General features: G+C 44.4%; 1 protein-coding gene across 2 annotated transcripts in view; it reads right to left on the bottom strand.

The window, feature by feature from the left end:
* Nucleotides 1-2,382: 2,382 nt before the first annotated feature.
* The window catches only part of LOC311115790 (lysophosphatidic acid receptor 2-like), a 35,219-nt gene continuing 14,885 nt past the window's right edge, over nucleotides 2,383-22,716 (bottom strand). Inside the window, exons 2-7 of one of the 2 annotated variants that reach the window (XM_084190921.1) lie at nucleotides 11,417-11,860; nucleotides 11,021-11,130; nucleotides 10,207-10,293; nucleotides 9,786-10,113; nucleotides 8,486-8,751; nucleotides 2,383-3,768 (exon numbers count right to left, since the gene is read on the bottom strand). In XM_084190921.1, coding sequence (XP_084047047.1) covers nucleotides 3,670-3,768; nucleotides 8,486-8,751; nucleotides 9,786-10,113; nucleotides 10,207-10,293; nucleotides 11,021-11,130; nucleotides 11,417-11,621 — 1,095 coding nt within the window. In that variant the 5' untranslated portion in view covers nucleotides 11,622-11,860 and the 3' untranslated portion in view covers nucleotides 2,383-3,669. Of the gene's footprint in view, nucleotides 3,769-6,078; nucleotides 8,752-9,785; nucleotides 10,114-10,206; nucleotides 10,294-11,020; nucleotides 11,131-11,416; nucleotides 11,861-22,716 lie in introns of those variants that run through there. The other variant, XM_084190920.1, reaches the window with a different exon arrangement.

Below are 22,716 nucleotides of genomic sequence, written 5' to 3'. Positions count from 1 at the left end.
TCCTAGTCACTGTGCTTCTACATCTGCTTTGCTTGCTGTTTGGGGTTTTAGGCTGGGTTTCTGTATAAGCACTGTGACATCTGCTGATGTAAAAAGGGCTTTAAAAATAAATGTGCTTGATTGAGGAGAGGGAGGGTAAAGGGAGAGTGATACTACAGAGTGATAGAGGAAAGAGAGAGAGAGAGAGAGGAGGGGGAGAGTGATACTGTATCAGCAGGGATGGGAAAACTTTGTTGGGATTTTGGAGAAAAAAAATGGACTGATTTGTTTGTTGTTTGATTTGATCGTCGAAATCAATATGGGCCAGAAAAAGGGCAGTTATTTGAACATATATAGGTCAATTATAATTTCTATATACTTTCTATCTAGTTTAAGACATTCAAGTGTGGCCTGGAGAGTTTTTTTCTAATCCCCCAAAATACCTCCCCCCCTTTGGGTCGCAGACAAAGATGAACAGTCAGCCAGCTAGAATGCAGTGGAACCTGTTAAACTTGTCTGGTGATGACAACACTAAAGTTACATGACAGTTTCTGATCAGTAATGTGACAGGTTGGTTAGAATCATTTTACCTTATAGTTTCTGATCAGTAATGTGACAGGTTGGTTTGAATCTAATCCTTTTACCTTATAGTTTCTGATCAGTAATGTAACAGGTTGGTTAGAATCGAATCCTAGATCTGATCTTAGTCCTGACTCGTGCACGGGGAAGAACAGGTGTGTTACTGTCATACAGCCTCCATTTTGACTGAGACACAGAGGAGACATGCAGACAGCAGACTGACACGACACACAACTACCGTGAGTATATATGTGTGTGTGAGAGAGACACAGAGAGATGTTTTGAAAGTTTTTTTGTGGTGTGTGACTGTAGGTTGGCTTTGTTCAGTGGTGTAAAGTACTTAAGTAAAAATACTTTAAAGTACTACTTAAGTCGTTTTTACTACTAAAGTATATTTAAAACCAAATACTTTTACTCAAGTAGCATTTTACTGGGTGACTTTTACTTGTCATTTTCTAATAATGTATCTTTACTTTTACTCAAGTATGACAATTGGGTACTTTTTCCACAACTGGCTTTGTTCCACTGAATGTGAGTTTACCATTTCTGTGTATATGTATTTCCCAATATTTGCTTGTGAATGTTTGTTTCATGTCCAAGTTCAGCTGTTTGTTTGGTGTGTGTGTGCGTATGTTTGTGTTTTAGTCTACGTGCAAATTAGTAGTCTCGCATTATGTCTGTTTCGGGTCATTTGAATGTAGTATTAATGAACCGTTTGCTATTATGTCATTCCAGATCAGTACACACAAACCTCTTCTCGCTTCCTCCTCCTCCTCCTCTCCTCCCTGTCTGCTATGGGGGGCTCCTCCTCTAAGAAGAGTGTGTTTGGGGGAAGAAAGAAGAAACAGGACTCAGTGTTGACCTGGAGTGAACTGAACGGGACGCTATCCAGTAAGAAACAGAAGAGAAGCATAATTCTTCCTACTCTGGACAAACTGTCAGTGGAGAACCTGAAGAGTGAGGTCCTTACGCCCAAGAAGAGGTTTTCATTGGACGGGAAGAGGAAGGAGTCGCTGTCAATCAAGAGGCTGTCATTGGGTAACTCTAGGAAGGAGTCACTGAAGAGTCTCTCTCTGGGGAAGAGGAAGAAAGAGGTGAAGAAAGGAGAACTGAAGATATTCTCTCTGGGTTACATTGGAAAGGAATCACCTTCACCACCACCCAGAAATATATTCTCTCTGGTTAACATCAAGAAGGAATCACCACCACCACCCAAAAAGAAATGTTCTCTGGTTAACATCAAGAAGGAATCACCACCACCACCCAAAAATATATTCTCTCTAGTTAACATCAAGAAGGAATCACCACCACCACCCAAAAATAAATTCTCTGGTTAACATCAAGAAGGAATCACCACCACCACCCAAAAATATGTTCTCTCTGGTTAACATCAAGAAGGAATCACCACCACCACCCAAAAATATATTCTCTCTGGTTAACATCAAGAAGGAATCACCACCACCACCCAAAAATATATTATCTCTAGTTAACATCAAGAAGGAATCACCACCACCACCCAAAAATATATTCTCTCTGGTTAACATCAAGAAGGAATCACCACCACCACCCAAAAATATATTCTCTCTGGTTAACATCAAGAAGGAATCACCACCACCACCCAAAAATATATTATCTCTAGTTAACATCAAGAAGGAATCGCCTCCCAAAGAGAGATTATCCCTTGCAAATGTTAACCCCTTACTTTAAACCTGACCTATGCCCTGGACAGAGACAGACAGACGGACGGACAGACAGGCAGTCAGACAGACAGACAAGTAGACAGACAGAGTCAGATGGCCAGGGAGTCAGAGAGAGAGACAGATGGACAGACAGTCAGAAGTGTTGTAGGTTCTCTTTAATAAAAGCTGTTTCAACCATTTCTGAACATGAAACTGATTGTCAGGTCACAGAAACAACCAGAACACAGTCTCCAATACAGACCGGTCTCTGGTAAATATTCTATTCACTCATTCTCTATACAGCTAAACGACTGGCTCTGCCACCAGCTTGAAATAACACTTATTCATGTTACCATACTAGAACTTACTGATGACTTTACATGTATAAAATAATGTATATGTTAGGGGTCAAGGAAGGGTAAAGATGAACTTGGTGGTGTGGAAAGTTCCTGAGTGAAAGTTACTGTGAGAGAAAAGGGGAACGGAGTATATGACCAGGTCTGTTGAGTAAGGGGAACAGAGTATATGACCAGGTCTGTTGAGTAAGGGGAACAGAGGGTCACTGATAAACATCATGGAGAAGTCACTGGACAAAGAGGAACTCCTAGCAGACTGCTCGACCACGAAGACAACGATGCAACATTTAGGCAGTATCGGGCAACAGATAGCAGTTCTGAGACGTTACACCCCTAATCTCATCTTGACATATAAATGGCTGTCTGATCATGTGCAAAATGTGAATAAACTTGGTTAAAGCTTTTTCTAGGTCGACGTTTGAGTTTTTACACTGTTTGTTCAGAACCTAACAATACATTTAATAACAGTAAATGTCTTTACAAATCCCCCCCCCCCTTCTTAAAACTCACCTAACATGTTGTGCACACCTCTCCAACTCCTACACACACACCTCTCCAACTCCTACACACACACACACACACACACACACACACACACACACCTCTCCAACTCCTACACACACACACACACACCTCTCCAACTCCTACCCCTGCACCTCCCCCTCTCTGTATACACTCAGTGTAGACTATTCCCGTAAGATCAAAAATTATCTTTCATAAATTAAACATCAAATAAAAAATTAAAAGTCATCTATATATATATATAGTTGTGATGGTAATGATGGGTTTTCTACTCAGCTGACTTGCTAGTGAAATGAACACAATGAACAGGAGGTTAGGTAGACAACATGTCAACACATCTCTGAGGAGTGTATATGGGACAATGTCAAAGTTGTTTCAAACAGTAATGTCAGTGCGGTAACTATAGTTATTGGTCATGTTTCTGCACGATGCAGTGTCGTCAGTCATACAAACACAACATTTTACATGAATACAACTAAAAATCACATCTTTACAACAAAAACATTTTAGCATGATTCAGAAATTCCCCAAAAAGAAATCACAAAGTGCGTTTGTCAGCTCTCTGTGGACGTCATCATGTCCTCCGTTCCCTTCAGAATGAGAGGAGCTCCCTTAGTCTTCTCCTCCAGCTCCGCATCACGATTCTCAGACGGCTGTAGAGATGGAGAGGGATGGAGAGGGAGGAGGATGGAGGGATGGAGGGGGAGGAAGGATGGAGGGATGGAGAGGGAGGAGGGATGGAGAGGGAGGAGGGATAGAGGGATGGGGGGATGGAGAGAGATGGAGGGGGATGGAGGGATGGAGAGGGAGGAGGGAGATGGAGAGGGATGGAGGGAGATGGAGGGATGGAAGGTGATGAGGGATGGAGGGGGATGAAGGGATGGAGGGATGGAGCGATGGAGGGGGAGGAGGGATGGAGGGAGATGAGGGGGATGGAGAGAGATGGAGGGGGATGGAGGGATGGAGAGGGAGGAGGGAGATGGAGAGGGATGGAGGGAGATGGAGGGATGGAAGGTGATGAGGGATGGAGGGGGATGAAGGGATGGAGGGATGGAGCGATGGAGGGGGAGGAGGGATGGAGGGAGATGAGGGGGATGGAGAGAGATGGAGGGAGATGGAGGGATGGAGGGGGATGGAGAGGGATGAGAGGGATGGAGGGGGATGGAGGGAGATAGGGGGATGGAGGGATGGAGGGGGATGGAGAGGGATGGAGGGGATTAGGTGGAGGACAAGACAAGAAGAGAGGGAATAAAAGGAGAAAGAGAGGGAGTTAGTAATGTTCAGCCATCAGAGAGAAGGATAGAGACAGATGAAGAAACAGAGAGAAACACAGGGTGGCGTCTTTCAGAGAGTCCGGTGTTCAGTAGATTCATCCCTGCTTCTCTCTCTATGACAAGCACAGCAATAAGATGGATCACAACACATCCAGATATCATCCCTGCTTCTCTCTCTATGACAAGCACAGCAATAAGATGGATCACAACACATCCAGATATCATCCCTGCTTCTCTCTCTATGACAAGCACAGCAATAAGATGGATCACAACACATCCAGATATCATCCCTGCTTCTCTCTCTATGACAAGCACAGCAATAAGATGGATCACAACACATCCAGATATCATCCCTGCTTCTCTCTCTATGACAAGCACAGCAATAAGATGGATCACAACACATCCAGATATCATCCCTGCTTCTCTCTCTATGACAAGCACAGCAATAAGATGGATCACAACACATCCAGATATCATCCCTGCTTCTCTCTCTATGACAAGCACAGCAATAAGATGGATCACAACACATCCAGATATCATCCCTGCTTCTCTCTCTATGACAAGCACAGCAATAAGATGGATCACAACACATCCAGATAGCATCCCTGCTTCTCTCTCTATGACAAGCACAGCAATAAGATGGATCACAACACATCCAGATATCATCCCTGCTTCTCTCTCTATGACAAGCACAGCAATAAGATGGATCACAACACATCCAGATATCATCCCTGCTTCTCTCTCTATGACAAGCACAGCAATAAGATGGATCACAACACATCCAGATAGCATCCCTGCTTCTCTCTCTATGACAAGCACAGCAATAAGATGGATCACAACACATCCAGATAGCATCCCTGCTTCTCTCTCTATGACAAGCACAGCACTAAGATGGATCACAACACATCCAGATATCATCCCTGCTTCTCTCTCTATGACAAGCACAGCAATAAGATGGATCACAACACATCCAGATATCATCCCTGCTTCTCTCTCTATGACAAGCACAGCAATAAGATGGATCACAACACATCCAGATAGCATCCCTGCTTCTCTCTCTATGACAAGCACAGCACTAAGATGGATCACAACACATCCAGATATCATCCCTGCTTCTCTCTCTATGACAAGCACAGCACTAAGATGGATCACAACACATCCAGATATCATCCCTGCTTCTCTCTCTATGACAAGCACAGCAATAAGATGGATCACAACACATCCAGATAGCATCCCTGCTTCTCTCTCTATGACAAGCACAGCACTAAGATGGATCACAACACATCCAGATATCATCCCTGCTTCTCTCTCTATGACAAGCACAGCACTAAGATGGATCACAACACATCCAGATATCATCCCTGCTTCTCTCTCTATGACAAGTACAGCAATAAGATGGATCACAACACATCCAGATATCATCCCTGCTTCTCTCTCTATGACAAGTACAGCAATAAGATGGATCACAACACATCCACATATCATCCCTGCTTCTCTCTCTATGACAAGCACAGCAATAAGATGGCACTTTAACCCTAATTGCTCCTGGAAGTGTCTGCTAAATGACTAAAAAATGATTTGTTTCTCCTCTGTCACGTTATGTAGTGTCTGGACCTGCCAGTGTTGTATATCCGCACGATGCTGCCAGGCATAACCAAGCGATCAGGCAGACAGACACAGATTGAGCATGTATTCATTTTTATGGCTTTATTTTCAGAGATTGTGTCGTACAAAAATAAAACAAAAAACAGTAACATCTTTTATAAATGAAAGACAGAAAAAACGGTTTCTCTGTTAAATTGAGTATTATGTGTTTACAATATGGGGAAAAAATATGTTTTCATATGTGCTTATGAAAATAATGCATATTAACAGGCATATTTATTATTTAAAAAATCTAAATATTTAGAATATTCATAACCAGCATTTCCCTTTTATAGTTTCTCAGGTATAAAAAATGTCCCTTTTCAGAAATGATTTCAGCCAGTAATGGTGAGAGTTGGGGTGCGTCCCAACAATCTCTCTTTTCTCCTGAAGGGTGCACTCGTTCACTACATTCCACAGATCTAACAGCATTGGACTGGTGGAGGCATGGGCTGGAGGGAGATTCCACCATATTTCCAATACCAGTCATTTCCTTTCAAATCAGTGAAGGGAAGTGAACGAGTGCACACTTTGGGAGGAAAGAGAGACAATTGGGACGTAACCCAGGAGAGCAGAAAAGGACGACTTGCTTTCACTTGGACCACTGGGGGCACTATTGTATATCACACATTTCTGTCTGTCTGTCTGTGTGTGTGTGTGTCTGTGCGCAAAAATGACAGTCTGTGTCATGGGTGGGGTAGGGTAAGTACGAGGGGAACATATTTCACTGTCACACCACAAAGTTAGTGTAGAATAGCGTGCGACACTGAAATGTTTCCCCCTCCCTCCTGTATTGTGCCGTTTGTTCGTTCTCCATTAGTGACATCACTGACAGGATGTGTAAATGTTTAAATGTTTGTGTGGGGGTTCTGTAAACACACACACTCCTGTGCCTCCACGCAGAGAGCAACAACACAGCTATGAGCCAGCCGTGTCTGTGTGTGTGTATGTATCCGCGTGTGTGCATGCGTTTTAATGTATCTGTGCGTGTGATAATGTGTGTGTGTGTGTGTGTGTACATGCCAAAGCTACAGGTCACAGGAAGCATGACAAATAGTCAGACCCGTTTGAACCACTTTAACATCTGGTTGACATACCACCAGGCTGTCCAGGGGTGGCAGACAACCTTCCAACAACGTTATAGAGACATTGTCACTATACAGAAATTCTGTATGGAAGGTCACTACGGGTGGCAGACAACCTTCCAACAACGTTATAGAAACATTGTCACTATACAGAAATGCTGTATGGAAAGTCACAACGGGTGGCAGACAACCTTCCAACAACGTTATAGAAACATTGTCACTATACAGAAATTCTGTATGGAAAGTCACAACGGGTGGCAGACAACCTTCCAACAACGTTATAGAGACATTGTCACTATACAGAAATTCTGTATGGAAAGTCACTACGGGTGGCAGACAACCTTCCAACAACGTTATAGAAACATTGTCACTATGCATTATCAGAGCCCAGTATGGACCCAACTGAAGACCAAAACATTCACTGCAGGGGCTGACCTTATTCAACCGGACTCATTCAAGTCTCTCTCTAGACACACATACTGAGACTTCTGCATTCTAGGCTGCCCAGAACCATGGTAACAGAGTATACATCAGCCCCGTCACTCTCAATCCACTCACAACATTATGTTGGATCTTTTATATTTTTACAGATAGCATGTAGGCTACCTCTCCTCTTGTTTTTGATACCATGCAGTACCTTTTCCAAACAGTACAGCTACTGTTCATTTCCAAACAATAATAATCGACATTATTAACTATTCATATTGTTCTATATTGGTAAGAACGGGGACTGATGGGGCTGGTACGTTTACAGTATGCAATAAGCTGGCGCAACATACAGTATTATAACAATGAGCATTCTCCTACAAACACTAAAACATGGCACATTCTCTGATAGTCTGTTTGCTTGTAGGCGGTTGTTGTCGAGGCCTGGTGTTGTAGGGGTATTTTGTTACGTTGTAGTTATTGTAGGTGTTGTGGTGGTATTTTGTTACGCTGTAGTAGTCACTGTAGTGGTATTTTGTCCATTGTAGTAATTTTTAAGTTTTGTTAAGTTGTAGGTGTTGTAATGGTTGATGTTGTTACAATGTATCAGTATGTGGTGGTTGCTATGGTATAGTATAGTTTTGAGGCCATAACGTTGTTGTTACGGTGTAGTTGATGTCATTGTGACGGTATAGCTACGTTGTTGTCACAAGACTGTTAGCTAGTTGTCTGAGTGGTCATGGTGATGAACGTTGCTATAGCACCCTGTCAGTGTTGACATTTTTACGGTGTAACTGCTTGTTACGTCGTCGTTGTACGTCTGTCACCTATATGCGTCTACTGTCCTCGTCTGTGTCCGAGTGGTCGCCGTGGGGACTTTTATGATTGTTGTCGTCGCTGTGGTTGTCATGGTGATTGTTGCCGTTACTCTCGGAGAGTACCTCTTGCTCCAGGGTGTTGCAGCGCATGCCGGACAGCGTGTGGTTGTGGCCGGCGACGTCGCGGCGACACAGGCAGCAGAGGATCCTCTTGAAGGTCTGTAACATGTCCGTGTCTCTGAAGCTGTAGATGATGGGGTTGACCAGGGAGTTGCACTCAGCCAGGACCAGACAGTACTTCTCATAACGCAGCACCTGGCACGAAACACAGCCCAGACCATCCAACATCAACAACACCAGGCCTGGGGTCCAGCAGATCACAAAACAACCTGGAGGAGAGGAGGGGGAGGGGGAGGGGGGAGGGGAGGAGGATAGGGGGGGAGGAGAGGAGGATAGGGGGAGGAGAGAAGAGACAATTGTAAAAATTCAGCTGGTCAGTGAATACTGTACACACACAGAGTCAGTATCCACTGTCAGTGTGTGGCTTGGGGTTGGTCGGACAGATCTGATTTCATTATGATAATATTCAATTACACGATTTCACGCCTCAAGAATTCATACTGTACACAGACACACGCTCACACACACACACACAGGCGTGCTCACACTCACATATGTACTGTGAGAGAGAGAATGCGAGGTTGAAATGGAGGAGTGTTTTTGTGTCGTGGTGGTTTAACTATGCTGTTCCCTGTCAGGACATGCACAGAGATTCCTCGCTCACACACACACATTGTTTTACTATCCTTGTGGGGACCAAACAATTGATTCCCATTCAAAATCCTATTTTCCCTAAACCTAATTCTAACCCTAATCGTAACCCTAAACCTAACCCTGAAAAAGGCTTTTCCTTGTGAGGACCGGTTTAATGTCCCCACTTGTCCAAACGTTCCTCGTTTTACGGTCATGTGAGGACTTCAGGTACCTAGTAAAACCCAACACACAGCCACTCTCACCCACGCTTGCCTTGACATGCCAGAAAGAGAGAGAGAAAGAGAGATTCAGTGACTGTGTATGAGCCTATATGTGAGACATAGAGATGTCAAATTCCTTCTTTTGAGGAATTTAATCAGAAGTAAAAAATGCTGGAGCAGAAGCTTGGGAGAGAGAGAGAGAGAGAACAGGAAAGAGGAGAAGGAAGGAGGGATGTGGGGGGGAAGTAGAGTGTCTGGTTAAACCAGTTAGGACAAGCCAGAGGTGCCTGCATTTATATATATATGAGAGAGAGAGAGAGAGAGAAGAGAAAGAGAGAGTGTGTGTGTGTGTGTGTGTGTGTGTGTGTGTGTGTGTGTGTGTGTGTGCACCCATACCTGCTCGTGTGTGTGTCTGCATGTATGTGTGAACCCCCCCCGTCCCTCCTCACCCAGTATCATAGACACAGTCTTCATCAGGTTGAACACAGTCTCCTTGTGTCGTATCTGGCTGGTGTGCTGAGACATCCTCTGGCTCTTGTGTCTGACGTACACAAAGATCCTGGTGTAGGCGGCCACCATGAGAGAGAAGGTGAACAGGTTGAGAACAGCCCAGAACACCAGGTAGGAGCGGCTGTACATGGGGGCCATGGTGGAGCAGTTGGCCAGGTTACACAGGCAGTGCCAGCCCATGGTGGGAACCAGGCCCATGAAGATGGCTAGTCCCCAGATAAGGGTGATAAGCAGCACCACGCGGCGGTTGGTCATCTTACTGTGGAGCTGAGATAATATATACTTTATTAGTCCATGCCAGATGGAAATGAGTCTATGGCTTTTCTCCCAACCACTCTGATATACTATAAACACACACACCTGCATGGTGAAGATGGTCTGGTGGCGCTCCAAGGCGATGGCCAGTAGGTTTAATACCGATGCTGTCAGACTGGTGTCGATCAGGGTCTGGAGGGAGGATTAATTCATCTATATATTTGAAGGGTTTAACGTATTGATTGAGATAGGACAGCTGAGAGGAAACAGGAAAGGTAGGAGAGATAGTGAGATAGGACAGCTGAGAGGAAACAGGAAAGGTAGGAGAGATAGTGAGATAGGACAGCTGAGAGGAAACAGGAAAGGTAGGAGAGATAGTGAGATAGGACAGCTGAGAGGAAACAGGAAAGGTAGGAGAGATAGTGAGATGGGACAGCTGAGAGGAAACAGGAAAGGTAGGAGAGATAGTGAGATAGGACAGCTGAGAGGAAACAGGAAAGGTAGGAGAGATAGTGAGATGGGACAGCTGAGAGGAAACAGGAAAGGTAGGAGAGATAGTGAGATAGGACAGTTGAGAGGAAACAGGAAAGGTAGGAGAGATAGTGAGTCAGAAAGCCAGTGAGTGGATTTCAACCCATCTCTGGTCACACAGGCCACAATGATTCTGTTTTCATTTCAAGTATGTGGAACGTTTGCTCATAATAGCTTAGTAGGAATATTCACACAAACCTCTTACTATACAGTACTTTGACAGGAAAACTATATTTTCCCAGTTTGAAAGAAACCAATGTGGATTCATCGATTCATGGGCCCCAGCAAGCATCAACTCCGGGACGGAACAGGATCAGAAATCGGCCCTGGCTTTTCTGACACACCAGCCCATTTTTAGGGTTAGGGTGTGTGTTGAACTCTTCCCTACCTGGCGTACAAACCACTGGTTCAGGGTCAGCTTGATGGTCCAGGGCCCAGTGTGGAACATCAGGTGCAGGTAGGCGATACCTGAGAACAGGTCTGCTGCCGCCAGGTTGCCTAGGGGACAGTAGACAAGGAAATGAGTAGGGTTGCTAAGGGGGGTAAATATTACTTGTAACTTTCTAAATGTACCAGTTAACTCCTGGAATTTCTCTTTACTTTCAAGGATTTTAGGGAATTTTCACAGATAAAAAAACATGACAGGAATACGACTACATTTTTTGAAAAGTATAATTTACCAAAGATCCTGTAGATTTCCAAAATGACCAACATTTCAGAAAATTCTGGTACCTTTGGTAAATGAGTGGGAGCAGCTGCTAATTGACAGACACACACGCCCTACCTAGCAGATAGTAGATGGGGAAGTGGAATCGTCGGTTGATGAAGATGGCCACCATGACCAGGATGTTGGCCAGGATGACGATGACAGACACGGCCATGCCCAGGCTCACCACCAGGTAGTCCCGAGGACGCCAGTGGTCGCTGATGTTCTTGTCGCTTCGGTCGTAGAAGAACTTCACCGAGCGGTTGCTGTAGCACGTGTCCATCTTGACCAATCAGAGGGGGTGGAGCGTAGAGTGGGCGGGAGTTGTGGAGTGAGTGGGACCCAATCAGATTGCCCGGACGGATGAGTGGTGGCGAGGTTCGAGTGGATGGGACTCGCCCTATTGGTGGGTTGGGGGTGGACTCGCCATGAGGGGTGGGGGGGAATGGACGGCGTCCAGTTTGATTGATGTCTATCTCCTCCAATCGTGTGTGGGCTGAGACGTTGTCCCTTCTCTTTGGTCTGTGGGGGAAAAGAGAAGTATAATATTTAACAACATAGTTGATCAAAAGACACACACACACACACACACACACACACACACACACACACTCTATTTTAATCATGACTAGCGTCAGGAGTTTTTTCTTTAGAGCCTTCAACTAGGGTCTAGAGTGTTTCCTGGTCCTGGGCCTAACAATGATGAAACATCCTCCCTGTAACAATCATCCCTACGGCAGTGATGACTGTAAACCAGGCCGCCTGGTGTGGTTTAGATAACAACAACATTCCTTCTACCTCAGTTTATCATCTCTGTAGTCTTTACTGAACCAGGTGAGCTATTACCTATGAAGTGATGTCTTGATTCTAGCAGGTTAGTGGACTGAGAAGATATTCTGATTTACAGTACCGTAACTAGCCTCCCTCCCTCCCCCCTCGCTCCCTCTCCCCCCTCGTCTCTCTTCTCTAACAAAAGAAACAGAGCAGCTTTCTAGAGCAGAGACACACCTCACAATTACACAATCCAGCAATGTAACCTAATCTCAATCCAAACATGCGCGCGCACACACACACACACGGATGCACACACACACGGCCTTGGTGCCCCACTCTACGACTGCGAGACCGAGGGAAACAGAAAGGGAGGAAGAGATGGAAAGTAGAAGAGTGGAAAAGAGAGAGGGAAGATTAAATGTATACAGGAGAGAAATGGAAGAGACTGAAATGGAAAGAAAACATGAAGGGCTGAAAACCAGGATGGGGGAGGGGGAGAGAGAGAGAGAGAGAGAGAGAGAGAGAGAGAGAGAGAGAGAGAGAGAGAGAGAGAGAGAGAGAGAGAGAGAGAGAGAGAGAGAGAGAGAGAGAGAGAGAGAGAGAGAGAGAGAGAGAGAGAGAGAGAGAGAGAGAGAGAGAGAGAGAGAGAGAGAGAGAGAGAGAGAGAGAGAGAGAGAGAGAGAGAGAGAGATAGAGAGAGAGAGGTGTTAAATAGCTGAGTTGGAGTCAGAAACAGAGGAATGCAGAGGGAGTGTTTGTGGTGTGTGTGTGTACTAAGAGAAGTTTCCCTTTTTGACAGCTAAACAGAATGGAAGTACAGCTCTCCCTCGCTTAACCACCAGATATCTAAATCACCATCCCTAACTAACCTTTTTTTTTTTTTTTTCACCTTTATTTAACCAGGTAAGCCAGTTGAGAACAAGTTCTCATTTACAACTGCGACCTGGCCAGGATAAAGCAAAGCAGTGCGATAAAAACAACAACAACACAGAGTTACATATGGGGTAAAACAAAACGTACAGTCAAAAATACAACAGAAATATATATACAGTGTGTGCAAATGTAGTAAGTTATGGAGGTAAGGCAATAAATAGGCAATAGTGCAAAATAATTACAATTAGTATTAACACTGGAATGATAGATGTGCAAGAGATGATGTGCAAATAGAGATACTGGGGTGCAAATTAGCAAAATAAATAACAATATAGGGATGAGGTATTTGGATGGATGGGCTGTGTACAGGTGCAGTGATCGGTAAGGTGCTCTGACAACTGATGCTTAAAGTTAGTGAGGGAGATAAGAGTCTCCAGCTTCAGAGATTTTTGCAATTCGTTCCAGTCATTGGCAGCAGAGAACTGGAAGGAATGGCGGCCAAAGGAGGTGTTGACTTTGGGGATGACCAGTGAGATATACCTGCTGGAGCGCATACTACGGGTGGGTGTTGCTGTGGTGACCAATGAGCTAAGATAAGGCGGGGATTTGCATAGCAGTGATTTATAGATGGCCTGGAGCCAGTGGGTTTGGCGACGAATATGTAGTGAGAACCAGCCAACAAGAGCGTACAGGTCACAGTGGTGGGTAGTATATGGGGCTTTGGTGACAAAACGGATGGCACTGTGATAGACTACATCCAATTTGCTGAGTAGAGTGTTGGAGGCTATTTTGTAAATGACATCGCCGAAGTCAAGGATCGGTAGGATAGTCCGTTTTACGAGGGCATGTTTGGCAGCATGAGTGAAGGAGGCTTTGTTGCGAAATAGGAAGCCAATTATAGATTTAACTTTGGATTGGAGATTCTTAATGTGAGTCTGGAAGGAGAGTTTACAGTCTAACCAGACACCTAGGTATTTGTAGTTGTCCACATACTCTAGGTCAGACCCGTCGAGAGTAGTGATTCTAGTCGGGTGGGCGGGTGCCAGCAGCGTTCGATTGAAGAGCATGCATTTAGTTTTACTAGTGTTTAAGAGCAGTTGGAGGCTACTGAAGGAGTGTTGTATGGCATTGAAGCTCGTTTGGAGGTTTGTTAACACAGTGTCCAATGAAGGGCCAGATGTATACAAAATGGTGTCGTCTGCGTAGAGGTGGATCTGAGAGTCACCAGCATCAAGAGCGACATCATTGATATACACAGAGAAAAGAGTCGGCCCAAGAATTTAACCCTGTGGCACCCCCATAGAGACTGCCATAGGTCCAGACAACAGGCCCTCCGATTTGACACACTGAACTCTATCTGAGAAGTAGTTGGTGAACCAGGCGAGGCAGTCATTTGAGAAACCAAGGCTATTTAGTCTGCCAATAAGAATGCGGTGGTTGACAGAGTCGAAAGCCTTGGCCAGGTCGATGAAGACGGCTGCACAGTACTGTCTATTATCGATCGCGGTTATAATATCGTTTAGGACCTTGAGCGTGGCTGAGGTGCACCCATGACCAGCTCGGAAACCGGATTGCATAGCGGAGAAGGTACGGTGGGATTCGAAATGGTCGGTGATCTGTTTGTTAACTTGGCTTTCAAACACTTTCGAAAGGCAGGGCAGGATGGATATAGGTCTGTAACAGTTTGGATCTAGAGTGTCACCCCATTTGAAGAGGGGGATGACCGCGGCAGTGTTCCAATTTCTGGGGATCTCAGACGTTACGAAAGAGAGGTTGAACAGGCTAGTAATAGGGGTTGCGACAATTTCGGCGGCTAGATTTAGAAAGAAAGGGGTCCAGATTGTCTAGCCCAGATGATTTGTAGGGGTCCAGATTTTGTAGCTCTTTCAGAACATCAGCTGTCTGAATTTGTGTGAAGGAGAAGCGGGGGGGGCATGGGCAAGTTGCAGCGGAGGGTGCAGAGCTGGTGGCCGGGGTAGTGGTAGCCAGGTGGAAAGCATGGCCAGCCGTAGCAAAATGCTTGTTGAAATTCTCGATTATTGTAGATTTATCGGTGGTGATAGTGTTTCCTAGCCTCAGTGCAGTGGGCAGCTGGGAGGTGGTGCTCTTATTCTCCATGGACTTTAGTGTCCCAAAACATTTTGGAGTTAGTGCTCAGGATGCACATTTCTGTTTGAAAAAGTTAGCCTTTGCTTTCCTAACTGCTTGTGTATATTGGTTCCTAACTTCCCTGAAAAGTTGCATATCGCGGGGGCTATTTGATGCTAATGCAGTACGCCACAGGATGTTTTTGTGCTGGTCAAGGGCAGTCAAGTCTGAGGAGAACCAGGGGCTATATCTGTTCTTAGTTCTGTCTTTTTTGAATGGGGCATGTTTATTTAAGATTGAGAGGAAAGCACTTTTAAAAGAACAACCAGGCATCCTCTACTGACGGAATGAGATCTATAGCCATCCAGGATACATGGGCCAGGTCAATTAGGAAGGCCTGCTCGCTAAAGTGTTTTAGGGAGCGTTTGACAGTGATGAGGGGTGGTCGTTTGACCGCGGACCCGTTACGGACGCAGGCAATAAGGCAGTGATCGCTGAGATCCTGGTTGAAGACAGCGGAGGTGTATTTAGAGGGTAAGTTAGTCAGGATGATATCTATGAGGGTACCCATGTTTACGGATTTAGGGTTGTACCTGGTAGGTTCGTTGATAATTTGTGTGAGATTGAGGGCATCTAGTTTGGATTGTAGGATGGCCGGGGTGTTAAGCATATCCCAATTTAGGTCACCAAGCAGTACGAACTCTGAGGATAAATGGGGGGCAATCAATTCACATATGGTGTCCAGGGCACAGCTGGGGGCTGAGGGGGGTCTGTAGCAAGCGGCAACAGTGAGAGACTTATTTCAGGAAAGGTGGATTTTTTGAAGTAGAAGCTCAAACGGTTTGGGCACAGACCTGGATAGTATGATAGCCTGCAGAGCTCCATCTCTACAGTAGATTGCAACCCCACCCCCTTTGGCAGTTCTATCTAGACGGGAAATGTTGTAGTTGGGGATGGACATTTCAGAATTTTTTGAGGCCTTCTTAAGCCAGGATTCAGACACCGCTAGAACATCAGAGTGTGCTAACGCAGTGAATAACTCAAACTTAGGAAGTAGGCTTCTGATGTTAACATTGCAGAAAACCAAGGCTTTTACGGTTACAGGAGTCAACACATGATAGCTCCTGGGGAGTAGGAGTGATACTGGGAGGCCCCAGCCAAAATCAAACACATGACCCTGGCATTGCAAGCACCATGCTCTACCAACTGACCCATACATGACTACTACCATAACCCTGATGTCACTCTCTAACACTTAAAGCAGAATAAACAGCTGTTGGACTACTACATGCTTATCAGTTCAGACAATCTGTTTGTGTCACTGTGCGTCCCGCAACGAGCATGGAGAAAAGAAAAGAAAGCCAGGGAATTATCTGAGGAGGTCAGACACAAGATTGTAGCCAAGCATGGACAATCTCAAGGCTACAAGTCCATCTCCAGAGACCTTGACGTTCCTGTTTCCACTTCCTGTTTCCACCGTACGTAATGTTATCAAGAGGTATAAAGGCCCACACCACTGTAGCTAACCTCCCTGGACATGGCCGCAAGAGAAAACTTCATGGAAGATTGCAGCGACGGATTGTTGGAATGGTGGAGAAAGCACCTCGATCAACTGCCACAGAGATTCAAGCTGACCTTCAAACACACAAGGTACGACAGATTCAACACGCACCGTCCGTCGCCAACTCAATGAAAGGGGGATCTATGGTAGGAGACCCAGTAGGACCCCACTGCTGAGAGAGACATAAGAACTGGCCAAAACACACCTGAACATGCCAACATCATTCTGGGAGAATGTCCTGTGGACAGATGAGACCAAGTTAGAGCTTTTTGGTAAAGCACACTATCTCTATGTTTAAAGAAAACAAAATGAAGCCTTAGTCAAACGTGGAGGAGGTTCAGTGATGCTTTGCTGCCTCTGGCACTGGGTGCCTTGAACGTGTGCATCATGACATCAGGAGAATACCAAGGCATTTTGGAACGCAATGTCGGACCCAGTGTCAGAAAGCTGGGTCTCTGTCGAAGGTCATGGGTCTTCCAGCAGGACAATGACCCCAAAACACACTCCAAAAAGTTGGACTGGTCTCATGTGGCCCGCAATGAGTCCCGATCTAAAATCTAATTGAACATTTTGTGGAGAGATCTGAAAACAGCAGTTGGGAGAAGGCACCAAGAGGAGTGGGCCAAACTGCCAGTACAGAAGTGCAGGAAGCTAAGCGATGGCTATAGGAAGCGTTTGATTGCAGTTATTTTGACCAAAGGCTGTGCTACCAGATATTAAGTCTGGGGTGTCAATCATTTAGTCAATGCCATTTCTGTTTATTTTCTGATTTAAATAGATATATTAACTTCTGAATCAAAAACAAAAGGTTCAGTAATATTAACAGTGAAATAAAGAATTGTGGAGACCAAACACTTTGGTCAATTTCAACTTATTTTTAGGGAACATTTTTGAGTTACTTGAAAAAAAAGTGCAAGGGTGCCAATATCTTTGGCCACGACTGTACACGGAGGGAAAAACCTGACTGAACAGGTGGGTTTCTATGTGGCGATGGAGTCAGAGTTGTGGGTGGCTGGTAGAAGTCCCTCCCGGCACACAGTGAACACGTTTTACATGCGAACAGTGTTCCAGATAGTAGCTCGTATCCCTCTTAAGGTCTTATTCTGAAGAAGCTGTTTACACGCAGCTTTGATATCCCGCTCATGAGTATCACTGTACCCATGAATAAACAGAATATTCCTCGTTTAAGTATATTTGGGTTAAATGGAATAGTAACTGAAATATGGACACTGACTGTAGGTCTACAACCTCTCACATGTAGCGTAATATAATATTAACTCCTGCAGAATTATGCATTTCTTGCAGTGAACTTTTACAAATGTTAATTTTGTCTCGGGAACAGGAGTGGAGAATTGTTTCTTTTCTTTCAACATCTCTTGAGAAAATGCGAATGTAATGTGTTATCTTTGACACTTATGCAAGCAGACAGTATTCCAACCACAAAATATGCACCCAAGACGAACTGAAGTTTTATCAGAAACATGTTGTCGTTTTCTCAGCTTTTACACAGAAAGCGGCACAGGTCCTAATCCAGGCACTTGTCATCTCCCGTCTGGATTACTGCAACTCGCTGTTGGCTGGGCTCCCTGCCTATGCCATTAAACCCCTACAATTTATCCAGAACGCTGCAGCCTGTCTGGTGTTCGACCTACCCAAGTTCTCTCATGTCACCCCGCTCCTCCGCACACTCCACTGGCTTCCAGTTGAGGCTCGCATCTACTACAAGACCATGGTGCTTGCCTACGGAGCTGTGAGGGGAACGGCACCTCCTTACCTTCAGGCTCTGATCAGACCCTACACCCAAACGAGGGCACTACGTTCATCCACCTCTGGCCTGCTAGCTCCCCTACCTCTACGGAAGCACAGTTCCCGCTCAGCCCAGTCAAAGCTATTTGCTGCTCTGGCACCCCAATGGTGGAACAAGCTCCCCCATGACAGTGGAGTCACTGACCACCTTCCGGAGACACTTGAAACCGTACCTCTTTAAGGAATACCTGGAATAGTATAAAGTAATCCTTCTACCCCCCCCCCCCCCACCTAAATTTTTTTTTAAAAATAAGTGGTTGTCCCCACTCGCTATCATAAGTTCAATGCACCTATTTGTAAGTCGCTCTGAATAAGAGCGTCTGCTAAATGATGTAAATGTAAATGTACATTTCCTTAAAACCTGTCAAACTGATGAATTTGGACATTTTGCACAGGACCAATCTTTCCACTGTTTTGGACTTATTGCGTTTTCTCCCCGGTCCCTAAACGAAACAGACAACTTTCCCAGTGTTAACTAGATTACTAATGCCTTCATTCTATTGATGTAAGACCTTATTCTGGTGAGCACTACTTTATTAAGTCGTCTGGGGCAACAAGTTATGACAGAAGAGAAGCTGCATGTATCTAACTATAGTTGACAAACAAAATGGCCTACCAAATGACGGAAATTATAAGCAGAAACGTGTCTAAATTAGGGGTGAAAGTAGCCAGTAGTAAATTAATTATAGTAGGCTAAATTATTATGGAATTATTATGGTGGATGGAACTGTGCCGGTTAACCTACTTTTTGAAGTGATTTGTTTGAAAACGTCACCCAACACCAATGACATTGACATGTGGCAGACAACAAAAAAACAACAGTAAACGGGATAAGATGTTTACATACCACAGTATCCGGTCTTAGATCACCATGTCCCAGGCATCTTATCTGAGTTTCTCATAACCTGGGATACAAGCCTTTTCGGGTTATTGTAAATGGGATATGCTGTTTATATGCGTCAACTCAAAAACAGAATACTTCAGTATCCTGAATAATAACGGGATATTGGTGTGCATGTTAACGTGGTCAGTGTACAGTTGAAGTCGGAGGTTTACATACACCTAGGTTGGAGTCATTAAAACTTGTTTTTCCAACAATTGTTTACAGACAGATTATTTCACTTATAATTCACTGTATCACAATTCCAGTGGGTCAGACGTTTACATACACTAAGTTGACGGTGTCTTTAAACAGCTTGGAAAATTCCAGAAAATGATGTCATGGCTTTAGAAGCTTATGATAGGCTAATTGACATCATTTGGTGGTCCTCTGTAGCTCAATTGGTAGAGCATGGCGCTTATAACGCCAGGGTAGTGGGTTCGATCCCCGGGACCACCCATACGTAAAAATGCATGCGCACATGACTGTAAGTCGCTTTGGATAAAAGCGTCTGCTAAATGGCATATTATTATTATTAATTGGAGGTGTACCTGTGGATGTATTTCAAGGCCTACCTTCAAACTCAATGCCTCTTTGCTTGATATCATGGGAAAATCAAAAGAAATCAGCCAAGACCTCAGAAAAAAAATTGTAGACCTCCACAAGTCTGGTTCATCCTTGGGAGCATTTTCCAAACGCCTGAAGGTACCACGTTCATCTGTACAAACAATAGCATGCAAGTATAAACACCATGGGACCACGCAGCCATCATACCGCTCAGGAAGGAGACGCGTTCTGTCTCCTAGAGATGAACGTACTTTGGTGCGAAAAGTGCAAATCAATCCCAGAACAACAGCAAAGGACCTTGTGAAGATGCTGGAGGAAACAGGTACAAATGTATCTATATCCACAGTAAAACAAGTCCTATATCGACATAACCTGAAAGGCCGCTCAGCAAGGAAGAAGCCACTGCTCCAAAACCGCCATAAAGAAAAGCCAGACTACGGTTTGCAACTGCACATGGGGACAAAGATCGTACTTTTTGGAGAAATGTCCTCTGTTCTGATTAAACAAAAATAGAACTGTTTGGCCATAATGACCATTGTTATGTTTGGAGGAAAAAGGGGATAGCTTGCAAGCCGAAGAACACCATCCCAACCGTGAAGCACGGGGTGGCAGCATCATGCTGTGGGGGTGCTTTGCTGCAGGAGGGACTGGTGCACTTCACAAAATAGATGGCATCATGAGGAAGGAAAATTATGTGGATATATTGAAGCAACATCTCAAGACATCAGTCAGGAAGTTAAAGCTTGGTCGCAAATGGGTCTTCCAAATGGACAATGACCCCAAGCATACTTCCAAAGTTGTGGCAAAATGGCTTAAGGACAACAAAGTAAAGGTATTGGAGTGGCCATCACAAATCCCTGACCTCAATCCTATAGAAAATGTGTGGGCAGAACTGAAAAAGCATGTGCGAGCAAGGAGGCCTACAAACCTGACTCAGTTACACCAGCTCTGTCAGGAGGAATGGGCCAAAATTCACCCAACTTATTGTGGGAAGCTACCTGAAACGTTTGACCCAAGTTAAACAATTTAAAGGCAATGCTACCAAATACTAATTGAGTGTATGTAAACTTCTGACCCACTGGGAATGTGATGAAAGAAATAAAAGCTGAAATAAATAATTCTCTCTACTATTATTCTGACATTTCACATTCTTAAAATAAAGTGGTGATCCTAACTGACCTAAGACAGGGAATTTTTACTAGGATTAAATGTCAGGAATTGTGAAAAACTGAGTTTAAATGTATTTGGCTAAGGTGTATGTAAACTTCCGACTTCAACTGTAGATAAGCTTGATTTACTCCAATGTTTGTAGACAATAATTGTAAACAAACCCTGTAAGCTTCAAAACCTGGTTAAAACGACAATTTTGATATCAGTCCTTGCATCATAGCTCCATCTATCTAGCTACCTGGTAGAAGTACATCATAGCTCCATCTATCTAGCTACCTGGTAGAAGTACATCATAGCTCCATCTATCTAGCTACCTGGCTGAAGTACATCATAGCTCCATCTATCTAGCTACCTGGTAGAAGTACATCATAGCTCCATCTATCTAGCTACCTGGTAGAAGTACCCCCCAGGACACAGTGTGTACACAGTTCAAATTAAACATGGATTTATATATACACAGTGGGGTCCGAACATATTGACACCCTTGATTAAGATGAGAAATAAATCATTAAAATACTGAGCTATGGGTAAATTATATTATTTTCTACTAATACAATTGCTTAACAATTTTGTTTAACAAGTAATACTTATTTTCTGAAAAAGGTAGGGGTCAAAATTGACACCCCTAAAGATTCTTATAAAGTAGTCAAAAGTTTAGTATTTGGTCCCATATTCCTAGTACGTAATTACTACATCAAGCTTGTGACTCTACAAACTTGTTGGATGCATTTGCAGTTCGTTTTGGTTGTGTTTCATATTATTTTGAGCCCAATAAAAATGAATGGTAAATAATGTATTGTGTCATTTTGGAGTCACTTTTATTGTAAATAAGAATAGAATATGTAACTAAAAATGTTATATTTTAGGAGGGGTTGATGAGGGGATGCGCTGTGGAATTATTTAAGATACTCTTTGAAGAGGTAGGTTTTCGAAAGATGGGCAGGGACTCTGCTGTCCTAGCTTCAGAGGGAAGCTGGTTCCAGCATTGGGGTGCCAGGACAGAGAAGAGCTTGGACTGGGCTGAGCGGGAGCTGCCCTCCCATAGGGGAGGGAGGGCCAAGAGACCAGAGGTGGCAGAACGGAGTGCTTGGGTTGGGGTGTAGGGTTTGAGCAGAGCCTGAAGGTAGGGAGGGGCAGTTCCTCTTGCTGCTCCGTCGGTAAGTACCACGGTCTTTTACCATCCACATTAATGTGGACGCTACCATGATTACCCATAATCCTGAATGAATCGTAAATAATGATGAGTGAGAAAGTTAGAGGGTCAGAAATCAATCATACCCTCAAGACACTAACCTCTCACCATTACCAATAACAGGGGATCCCCAAGACATGCTAACCTCTCACCAATACCAATAACAGGGGATCCCCAAGACATGCTAACCTCTCACCATTACCAATAACAGGGGATCCCCAAGACATGCTAACCTCTCACCATTACCAATAACAGGGGATCCCCAAGACATGCTAACCTCTCACCAATACCAATAACAGGGGATCCCCAAGACATGCTAACCTCTCACCAAAACCAATAACAGGGGATCCCCAAGACATGCTAACATCTCACCATTACCAATAACAGGGGATCCCCAAGACATGCTAACCTCTCACCATTACCAATAACAGGGGATCCCCAAGACATGCTAACATATCACCATTACT

This window comes from Coregonus lavaretus (genome assembly GCF_964263955.1).
Source record: "Coregonus lavaretus genome assembly, contig: HAP1_SCAFFOLD_351, whole genome shotgun sequence".
Taxonomy (NCBI): Eukaryota; Metazoa; Chordata; class Actinopteri; order Salmoniformes; family Salmonidae; genus Coregonus; species Coregonus lavaretus.
The sequence above is the reverse complement of the archived record's forward strand: the minus strand, read 5'-3'. Positions and strand labels throughout refer to the sequence as shown.